The 10,856-nt window shown below is 49.5% G+C and overlaps 1 protein-coding gene across 3 annotated transcripts; it reads left to right on the top strand.

The window, feature by feature from the left end:
* Positions 1-1,104: 1,104 nt before the first annotated feature.
* Positions 1,105-6,874, top strand: LOC120398437 (Y-box-binding protein 1-like). Of its 3 annotated transcripts, none has more exons than XM_039525882.1 (2): positions 1,105-1,293; positions 2,029-3,155. In XM_039525882.1, exons 1-2 carry the CDS (start codon positions 1,239-1,241, stop codon positions 2,853-2,855), a joined length of 882 nt encoding a protein of 293 aa, XP_039381816.1. In that variant the 5' UTR covers positions 1,105-1,238; the 3' UTR covers positions 2,856-3,155. The 3 variants fall into 3 exon arrangements, 2 of the variants coding, with proteins under 2 accessions (XP_039381816.1, XP_039381817.1); XR_005594410.1 differs by lacking the exons at positions 1,105-1,293; positions 2,029-3,155 and adding exons at positions 1,300-1,511; positions 6,536-6,874; XM_039525883.1 differs by lacking the exon at positions 1,105-1,293 and adding an exon at positions 1,305-1,511.
* The last annotated feature ends 3,982 nt before the right edge of the window (positions 6,875-10,856 follow it).

Genomic DNA, 10,856 nt, shown 5'->3' with positions numbered 1-10,856 from the left:
TCTGGCCCGTGCCAGCTGACTCGGACTAAGGGGTTATTTAATTGCAGTGCAGCTATCTGGACTCAGGCTGCAGCCTGAGCTCTGGGACCCTCTCACCTCACAGGGTCCTAGAGCCCAGGTTCCCGCCCAAGCTTAAATGTCTACATGGCAATTAAACAGCCCCTTAGCCTGAGCCCCAGTCAGCTGGCCCAGCCCAGCCACGGGTGTCTAACTGCAGTGTAGACGTACCCTTGGAGTACAGCGCTCTAGAGGGGTGACTCCAAGAGGCTGGTTACATGGACCAGACCCTCTGAATCCATAAAAAGGAGACATTGCAATGAGACTGAGTGACTCTGGATTGAAACAGGTGTAAGTAAGAGCAAGCTGGTGACACTGAACGATAGGGCTTGTGTGGGCAAATTCTGTAATACAAAGAAACTGCTGTATTAACCCGTAATGAGCCAGACCCTGCCACCCTTCCATTCAGTAGTAAATGATTCAGTGAGCAACTCCGTTGACCTCTATAGGCCTGTTCAGGGGGTGAGGAACTACTCTGTGAAGTCAGGGTGGCAGCATCTAGCCCATTGTTATTACAGGGGAATGGAGGGTTAGCAGACAGGGGGAGCGAAGGAAAGAACAGAGCTTCATTTGGTGAGAATCTCCTTAAGCAATCACCGTGAGAAAACCAAACCCACCCTACTAGCAGAGTGATGAATAGGGGTTGAGAAACTGTAAGAAAGTGTTTAAAAAAATCACATATATACACACACACAATGGCAAAGGAGGAAACAGGCAACTCCCTAAAACAGACACATCACTTCACTGCTGAGTCAAACACTGATTGACCGAATCCAAGGAAAATGAGACCAGTTAGCACCAGATTCCAACCTCAGTTATTCCAAGGTAAATCTAGGGCCATGCCAACGAGGGCACTGGATTTACTCCAGCATGAAACTGGCATCCTGGAGATGACAGGAAGGATGGACTTGTGGTTCAGGCACAGGATGAGGGCGCGGGAGAGCTGGGTTCATTTTTTGGCTGTGTCACAGCCTCCCTGTGTGACCTGGAGTGAGTCACTTAATCCCTCTGGGCCTCGGTTTCCCATCTGTAAAATGGGAGTGATAAACCTTCTTTTGACTGTCTTGCATTACTTGCAAGCTCTTTGCAGCACAGGCTGCGTCTGATTATCTAGGAAACTTCCAAATCTTTTGAGCTTCACTCTGTGCAACAGCAGGACTGCTTGTGATCTCATATTAGAAATGGTCTGGAGTGATTCCAGTGAAGCTGACAGAGCTACTCCTGTTTCACATCAAGGTAACTAAGAGCAGATTCTGGTCCTCAGTTCCTGCCTTGCAACAGGCAAGATACTGTCTATGTATGAGACTTAGCCCCATAGTAATGGGGCACCTTACAATCTTTCAGTGCTGATATCCCCACGTTACCAATGGGAAACTGAGGCACAGAGAAACTAAGTGACTTGCCCAAGGCACCCAAGAAGCTAATGACAAAGCAGGGAATGTTATAAATCCCAGGTGAGCACCCTAACCATTGTACCTTCCTTCCTCTCTGCTGTCTTTCTAAAAGATTTGTTTTCATTTGGCCACAAATTATTGGGATTGATGTAGGACGTAGAAGATTCTCCCTCTCATTTCATCATGTGAATTATGTAACAATTCAAGTGAGTTTTAGTTCTGTGACATCACATGTGGTTGAGCCAATCAACCTCTGGTTCAGCTGTAAAACCTGAAAGCTGCAATCCAATTGATTTAAAAATGTTGTCTGAAGCTTTGGTCTCTCACTGTGATAGTTGCTAGAGGCTAAACCCAGTTCATAGGGGTAGCCCAGAGCTGATGACAAAAGCTTGAAGGTAGCAGTAACTCCACGCCTGGCTTTATTTGTCTTCTAAAGCTTGGGGCACTGTGTGCCACTGATCTCCCAAGGCAAAATTGAACTGTGCAATGGTCCTGAACAGCAAATCTGCAATGCAGGAGGATCCGCAGGTTGAATCCATCAAGAGTAAATGCCTCCTTGTTTCACTGATCCCTGCAGAGGAGAAGATGGTGATCGAAAGGAAGGTCTGGGGCACGGTCAAGTGGTTCAATGTCCGAAATGGCTACGGCTTCATTACGAGGAGCGACAATAAGAGGGACGTGTTTGTACATCAGTCGGCCATAAAGAAGAACAACCCCTATAAGTACCATCGCAGCGTGGGCGATGGGGAGAGGGTGGAGTTTGATGTGGTTCTGGGGGATAAAGGCCTGGAGGCGGCCAACGTCACTGGTCCCGGTGGCATTCCCGTGCAAGGCAGCAAATATGCTGCAGACCGTCGCAAGTGCTCATTGGGACTAAGGAGGAGTCCGCCTCACAAGAGTTACCACCTTTGTGAGCGCGTGCCAAAGAACGAGGCAGCCACAAGTGCACCAGAAGATGGGAATCTGCCCTACAGTGGCCAGTCTTATTTGATGCACACAGCCTGTGGGTATCAGCCCCAGTGTTTCAATTCTGTGAGCGCAGAAGTGGTGCGTGCTGAAGGTCAGCGTGTGCACGCAGAGCAAAGCAAGCCAGTGAAACAGAGCATATACCAGGGCTTCAGGCAGCTTCTCAGCTTGGGGCAGCATTGTCTGAGACAGCCGCGAGAGGAGGGAGGAGAAAAATGTAACGGAAGCCCCCAGGCAAATGAGACTGAAGACTCAGCAATAAGTCAGCGTTGCTACCGTCCTAACTTCAGTTACCTACGCAGACGCCCACGGAACGTGAAATCACTAGATGGGAAAGAGACCAAGGAGACCTCTGGACCACCAGCTGAAGACACCATGGCTCCTGAGACCATCAGCCAACAACCTAGCACCACCCAGCTATCAGACAAGAAGGAGTAAGAGAACATGGAAACCCAGGAATAAGAACAGAGACCTTCCGCTTGCTGTTTTCCCTGCTGTTGTTTGGATAACTCACAATTTACCATCATGAGTTTTTCATCTTTCCTCCCTAAACTCCGTCAGTCTCCTTTCAGGACCAACAAAACTGAAAGAGTTGACAAGTTGTTTCCTATTTATCCAACCAAGCTCAAGTTTTTAACACCCTTTCTTTTTAATTTGTGTGAAATGCTATATCTGATTTCTTCCCCACCCCACCCTACCCCGTATACACACATTTGAAAGATAGCAAACTGCAAGCAATTCTTAATAAAAGTCTTAAAGAATTTGGAAAAGGGTCAGAGTTTGTGGGGATGGGCCACAGATGTAAAATATTCCTTTCTATTGGTGGTGTAGTCATGGGAGATTACTTTTTTTTTATCCCCACTACCTGGCATGGGGGTTTGGCTGAATATTAGGCTCCAATTCCTCTCCAAAATACAGGAAAATGCCCTTTCCACTTGGTGAAAGCGTTTGTGACCCACTTTCAACTTGAGATAGTTGACTGCCAATTGCACCATTTGAACTGAGAGTCTAGACACTCTACAAATGTTTGTGTCAGGGCACAAACAAACATATGTGGTTTATTGTACATCTCAGCAACAGCTTTAGTCTAGACGTACCCCTGGTGAGTAGTGCTTTTCTCGGCACACAGGCTGCCCCACTGGGCTTTAGGGACTATTCAAGGATTCAGAGCTTGTATTTTTTTAAACAGATGCCTGTACACAATGTCTATATTTTGCCTTTTTGTTTTATCCCTGTCCCCACCTGTCTTCGCGGGGCCTAACCCGGCAATCACATTCATGCAGCTGGATCCTGGTGCTCACACACCATCCCACTGAAGTTCATGCAGGAGTCCATCCATGCAGCTCTGATTGCAGGATCAGGGGCTCATGGGGTAAGTTCTGTGTCTCCACCTGTGTTGGCAGGACTGGGGTCTTAATTTTCTCTTCTAAAATTGCAGTGGGGAGTTGAATTTTAAATGTCAGAATTTCCAGGACTTCGGTGAGCTCTACAAACCTATTTCCCAGCTGTATGGCAGCTGCATGTGCAGCTCCCTGATAGTGGTCGGTGGCAGGGCCGGTGCAAGGAAGTTTTGCGCCCTAGGCGAAACTTCCACTTTGCACCCCCCACCCAGCTAACTCCGGCCCCCCCACGGCAGCTAACTCAGCCCCCCACCCGGGGAGCCCCCCCGCAGCAGCTACCCCCCTCACCACGACAGCTAACCCCTCTCCCCGCCGTCCCCCCACGGCAGCTAACCCTACCTGGGGAGACTTCCCCCCTCCACCCCCCCGCCACGGCAGCTAACCCTGGGGAGACCTCCCCCCGCGGAAGCTAACCCTGCCTGGGTAGCCCGCCCCAGCTCACCTCGGCTCCGCCTCCTCCACTGAGCACGCCGGCGCTGCTCTAATTCTCCTCCCTGCCCAGGCTTGCGGCGCTGATTGGAGGAGACTTAGAGCTGGGCTGTGTGCTCAGCGGAGGAGGCCGAGTGGAGGTGAGCTGGGGCGGGGAGCGGTTCCCCTGTGCGCCCCCTCCCCCATTACTGCGGGCCGCCCTCCCCGCGCGCCCCCCCCCACCCAGCTCACCTCCACTCCACCTCCTCGTCTGAGGGGACTTTTAGGCGCCTCCAACCACTAGGCGCCCTAGGCGGCCGCCTAGTTTGCCTAAATGGTTGCACCGGCCCTGGTCGGTGGAGCCTTTTGGTTTTGAAGGATCGGATCAGGGAGATTTTTTTTGTTCTATAGGCACTGGTTGCCTGCCGGCAAACATGGATGGGCAAAGCCAAACAGTACAGGAGTCAGCTCGTTCACCACAAACGGTACACAACAACCTAGGACAAGAAGAGACTAATCTCAACTGAATCTCCAGGGGAAGCACAGGTTGCCGGAACACAGTTACCCTGGATATGCCTTCACATAGGAGAGATCATGACATTAGATCCACTCTTCTGCATTAGGAGCAAGCAGAGGACACCACTAAAGCCCTCAGCGCAGGGTCACATACGGAGAGACGTGCAGACGAGTGAGTTTCTACCTTAACAAGCAAAGATGGTGATTTTAGGTCTCACCCAGCCATTTCACAGCCAGCCCCGCACTCGAGCATTCCTCGATTACTACTTGAGCGGGAAGCAGCCCGTGTACTTCACTTCTCACAGCAGGCCTACGGACCCTTGCTGTTCCTCTGAAGTCTCCCATCTAAGCATTGACCCGACTACACCCGCCTAGCTTACGAAACACAATCAGAAAAAGAAACACAACTGCCATCTAGCATGCCCGGCAATGAGCGACTGAAGCAAACATTTACAGTGAAGTCCGCTGCAAAGCTCTGACCAGCTACTGTAGATGTTCTTAGCCCACCCTTATTGTTCAGCGCCCTGTTTGAAAGCTAATCTAACTGAATATTATGAACCTTTAAAGAGACGCTACCGGATAATTTGGGCAGCTTGTTAATTGCTGGGTCATTTTGTCGGTAATTATGTAATATGTACGATTTCTAGGAATCAGACATCGTGGATAAGCCCTGTTTGTTTTGGCTCGGTTTCTATGGGGATAAATAGAAGTAGTGTGATTAATTTCCATTCTGTTGCCATGGATATTAATAATAATGAGGTGATTATTACTGCTCTCTAAACCGTAAAGCAATTCCAAAATGAAACAGGGACGGGATTGGGCCAGAATCTCAGCTGACATAAATCAGCATTGCTCTATTGACTTCATCCAGCGGCCGGGACTTCAACCGAGCTGTGCAGATTTATGCCAACTGGGGATCTGGCTTCAGCAGAGCTGTGCTGATTTACACCATCTGCAGATCAGCCCTAATGGCTTCTGCGGAGCTATGATTGATTTGCATAGTTAAGGATCGGGCCCACTGGCTTTGATAGAACTATGCTGCGTGACACCAGCTGAGGATCTCGCCCAGAATTGCTCAGGATCTGGCTAAATAATCCAAAGGTGTTTTTTTTATTTTTGCCTGTTCTAGCAAAAATGCTTTGTGGGGTGTATTGAAGTGGCCCTTTGGAGTCTGAGCCTGTCTGTCCTGACACTGCACATAGACTTCTTGACTTCAGTGGGTGCACAAACAGGAGTAAACTCGTGCACAGAACGGTTTGTCAGAGCAGCCTCCTTCTGCCTTGTTAGTTTCACCGTCATCATCATAATAAAAAGCAATACATGTTCTTCCCAGGTGGATACCAAGCCACACCCATGGTCCCAGTCCCCAAACCACCAGCTCCATCTCCTCGACTAAGCAATTTGTATTCCTTCTGGAGAGCTTTTCACCCTGCTGGAACACTAAGTAACAGACATTTAATAAGCCCCATCCTTATGGCCAGATGAAACCTTTCAAGGACTCCCCTTTCTTGGCTGGGATGTTCTGCAGGCCTCCTTCTGTCGGGTCCTGGTGTGGGGGCAGAAAGCTCACGAATGGCAAATGGCAGCTACGGGGCAGCCTCCTTGTTGTTTTGTGGCTTGTTGGGATTCCCCATCAGCCCATTGCCCTGGAATGACAGAAACAGGATGAGAAAGTGACCGCTGACATTCTTCTCCCAAAGCCACAATCTGTGCTTCGAGGCAGTTTGTTTTCCAGGTTTCCTTCCAAACCAGGGGAAATTATTCTACATCTTGGTTTCTCCCTTCCTCTCGCAGGCAGACGAGACCTCCCCTCACCGTCTTCGCTTGCTGAGGATAGCAACCCTCGGGGCAGGATGAAAAACAGACCCATGTAACAGCCCATGCTGGCCTGCCTGCGAAGCCTCCATCACAGCTCACAGGACATCGGCTCAGATGCTAACACTGGCCGTCAAATGCTGCTTTGCAGCCAAGATGCGAAACATAGTTCTGCAGAGGTTTAAAAGCAAGATGAGCCTGTTGGAGGGTTTTCTCCCCCACACACCTTTTTTCAGGCTGGCCCAGGCATGTCCCTGTGCCTTTACCTGCAATCATGTGGTGGCCATGGGCCTCATGGAAATATCATCACTCCATCCTGGGAGCACCCAACCAGGGCCGGCTTTAGCAAGTGCGGGGCCCAATTCGAACTGTTTCAATGGGGCCCCGGCAGGGATGACTATATAAATAAAAAAAAAAAAAAAAAAAAAAACACATACTGGACTGGACGTGTGCTCGTCGGGCGGGCGGGTCCTTCACTGCTCCCAGGTCTTCGGTGGCACTGAAGGACCCGCGCCAAAGTGCTGCTGAAGACCCAGAGCGATCCACTGCCAAAGTGTCGCCGAGACCCGGGCGCCTGCCAGGTGTAAAAATTTAAAAAAAGCCTCCTAAGAAGGAAGAGATTCTCTCTGGGGCGGGGGCATCCTCGGCGGGCGGGGGGGCTTCGGGGGAATTGGCCTAAAGCCGGCCCTGCCAACACCCTTAGCTAGATAGGGTCACTCAGCCAGAACTTTCCATCTGCAGAGAACTGCACCGTAAGCGAGTTCAACCCATTTAGCCCTAGACTTGCACCTTTGAAAGGAGCGTGGAGATTTCACGGAGGAGCTTCACCGATTTCTAGATTTCTTTCCACTCTTTTACTGAGACGCTGGAACGATCAGCCACTGATTTTCATGGTTGCTCTTGCAGTCACCGCTGGGAGCCCCAGCCAAGATCGCGCCCCCATTGCACAAATAGGGATGGACTGCAATATCATGTACACGTGTCTTACCCCTCAGATCATCAACCGTCCCTGCCCAGAGAGCTTACAATCTAACTCGACAGGACAGACAAAAGAAGCATTATTATCAGCAGCGCCGAGAACTGGAACATAGATCTCCTGAGTGCTAGGCTGGCTCTTTAACTACAAGACCAACTTTCTGCTGTAATTGCTAATAAGCCCAGCTCCTTCTGTGGGTGGCAGCGGGGTTGGGGCTCTATGTTCTCATGGGGCCAGGGATGGGACAGGCTAGGGGCAGTGTGGAAAAGGTGTTCATTGCAGCAGACGCAGGCAGTCTCGGGGGTGATCCTGGATCACTTGAACAGGACAGATGTGATGTTAGACTTTGACATTTTCCGGCTGCCGCAGCCACACCACTTGCAATGTTCGCATCCAGCACAAGGGACTCAGGACCCAACCCTGCAAGGAGCTAAGATCCTGCTTCCAGGCGTCGAATGCCTTCAGCTCCCATTAACCTCAGCATTTGGCAGGATCAGGCCCACAGAACAGACACCGGGAAGGGGGAAAGAAAGATGGAAAGGGAGGGGCATTTGTAACAAAGAAGGACCACCCTGCGGGGAAATCCTCTGGGGTCCAAAGAACTACACACAGGTCTTCGGCGTGGCTGCGTGTTTATTGACCTAACACAGGTTTTATATGGTTACTCTCTCCACGCACCATGAAAACACACACACACACACTCCCCATCTCCCCTATTAATAATCCTTGCCTGGCTATGAGCAAATGGAAATTACCTCTATTAAAGGGAGAAGCTAGTGGCTTGTTTCATCTGGGGGAAAAAAAAACCCAAACAAAACATCTGGACTTTTTATTTCTAAATGATGTAGCAAGCTCCTCTCTCTCAGACCTGGTTGGGGTGGGGGTAGGACAAGCTTGTGGTTAGAGGGGAGCTCCCACCCATTTCCTTTCCTTGCCCTTCCCAGGCATGTCAGAGCTGAGAGCCAAGACAAATCAAAAGTCTCAGGAGCCCCAGACAGACAGCACCACTTACTGCCTGCAGTAATTACAGTCATTGGAGGAGGGTGAGGGAGAGGCCAGGCAGTGCTGGCACAATAAGAACCCTGTGCTGCCCTCTGCTGCCAAAGCAAAGCGGTGGGTTTGCAACGTTTCAGAGCAAAATGCAAGAGAGCCCTTATATCAGGGGCACGGGTTGTTAGGGGGCAGTTGCCCCCCTCCCCGATTTTTAGAGGCCTATATGCTCCAGTTTTTGCCCTCCCACAACTTTGCAGAATATATACGCTGACATGACTCCCCCTGCAATTTTGCTGAAATAATACCCCTGCCTAGGGTGACCAGACAGCAAGTGTAAAAAATCAGGACAGGAGGTGGATGGTAATAGGAGTCTATCTAAGAAAAAGCCCCCAAAATCAGGACTGTCCCTATGAAATTGGGACATCTGGTCACCCTACCCCTATCTTATACCTGACCTGATGGCTTGAGATAGCTGCTGATCGATAGGGGAGGGAAATCCACCCCAGCCTGCTTCATCTAAGGTCAGCAGTTTCACTCACAAGCTATAACAACAAGCTGCTCACTTTACCAGGGGGTGAAACAGAGATAATGGTGCTTTCCTCCTTTGCATGGGCAGTGTGCCTCTGGCTTCGTTAACGGACGTGAGCTGAGAGCCTCAGGTGAGGAGTGGAAAGTGCTATTCTCATTAAGGAGAGTTAAGGGCAGATGAGAAAAAACATCCCTCTTAAGTATGTCTATATGCTCGCAACCCCAAATATTGCATTACCAGAGCACCTCACAACCACCCCTGCATTTACCCTTCTAGCCCTGTGGACAGAACGATGCTATTATCCCTATTTTGCATAGAGGGAACTGAGGCAGAGGGGAGCTCAGGGTATGTCATTCCCAGGCTCACCACTAGGCCTTAGCTCAAGCTGCCAGGTCTTCCCTGCTATTTTCACCCAAGTTAGCAAGGCATGTTTTTTCCCTTGTAGCATAAGAGTATGGCTACACTGCAGTGAAAGGCACATGATGTGGCCACAGCTGGCCCAGGCTCCTGGGGGTTATCAACTTGCAGTGCAGACATTTGGGCTCAGAGACCCTCCCCCATCACAGTGTCTCAGAGCCCAGGCTCCAGCCTGACCCTACCCTACAGGGCTCTCGTTAGCCCAGCTGCCCCAGGTTCAAAGGCCTTTTTTTTTTTAAGTCATACTAGAGGGTAGACGCGCCCTAAGCGACTTGCCTAATATCACGTAGAAACTCAGCAGGGAAGCAAGGAATTGAACGCAGCTCTCTTGAGGTGGCAGCTAACTGCTCTACCCAGGGGGCCATCCTGCCTCCATGTACTAATAGGGTTGAAAAGTGTAGAAAAATATCTTATTTCTTACATAAGAACATAAGAACGGCCGTACCAGGTCAGACCAAAGGTCCATCTAGCCCAGTATCTGTCTACCAACAGTGGCCAATGCCAGGTGCCCCAGAGGGAGAGAACCTAACAGGTAATGATCAAGTGATCTCTCTCCTGCCATCCATCTTCACCTCTGATGAACAGAGGCTAGGGACACCATTCTTACCCATCCTGGCTAATAGCCATTTATGGACTTAACCACCATGAATTTATCCAGTCCCCTTTTAAACTCTGTTATAGTCCTAGCCTTCACAACCTCCTCAGGTAAGGAGTTCCACAAGTTGACTGTGTGCTGCGTGAAGAACTTCCTTTTATTTATCAGAGGGGTAGCCGTGTTAGTCTGGATCTGTAAAAGCAGCAAAGAATCCTGTGGCACCTTATAGACTAACAGACGTTTTGCAGCATGAGCTTTCATGGGTGAATACCCACTTCATCAGATGCAGCATCCGACAAAGTGGGTATTCACCCACGAAAGCTCATGCTGCAAAACGTCTGTTAGTCTATAAGGTGCCACAGGATTCTTTGTTCCTTGTATTTGTTTTAAACCCGCTGCCTATTAATTTCTTTTGGTGACCCCTAGTTCTTGTATTATGGGAATAAGTAAATAACTTTTCCTTATCCACTTTCTCCACATCACTCATGATTTTATATACCTCTATCATAACCACTCTTAGTCTTCTCTTTTCCAAGCTGAAGAGTCCTAGCCTCTTTAATCTTTCCTCATATGGGACCCTCTCCAAAACCCTAATCATTTTAGTTGCCCTTTTCTGAACCTTTTCTAGTGCTAGAATATCTTTTTTGAGGTGAGGAGACCACATCTGTACACAGTATTCGAGATGTGGGCGTACCATGGATTTATATAAGGGCAATAATATATTCTCAGTCTCTTCCTCCCAAGAAGTTCCTCAGGAAGCAAATATTCAATGATTTGTGGAGCGTCTACA

The sequence above is a fragment of the Mauremys reevesii genome, linkage group 2, assembly GCF_016161935.1.
Source record: "Mauremys reevesii isolate NIE-2019 linkage group 2, ASM1616193v1, whole genome shotgun sequence".
Taxonomy (NCBI): Eukaryota; Metazoa; Chordata; order Testudines; family Geoemydidae; genus Mauremys; species Mauremys reevesii.
The sequence above is the reverse complement of the archived record's forward strand: the minus strand, read 5'-3'. Positions and strand labels throughout refer to the sequence as shown.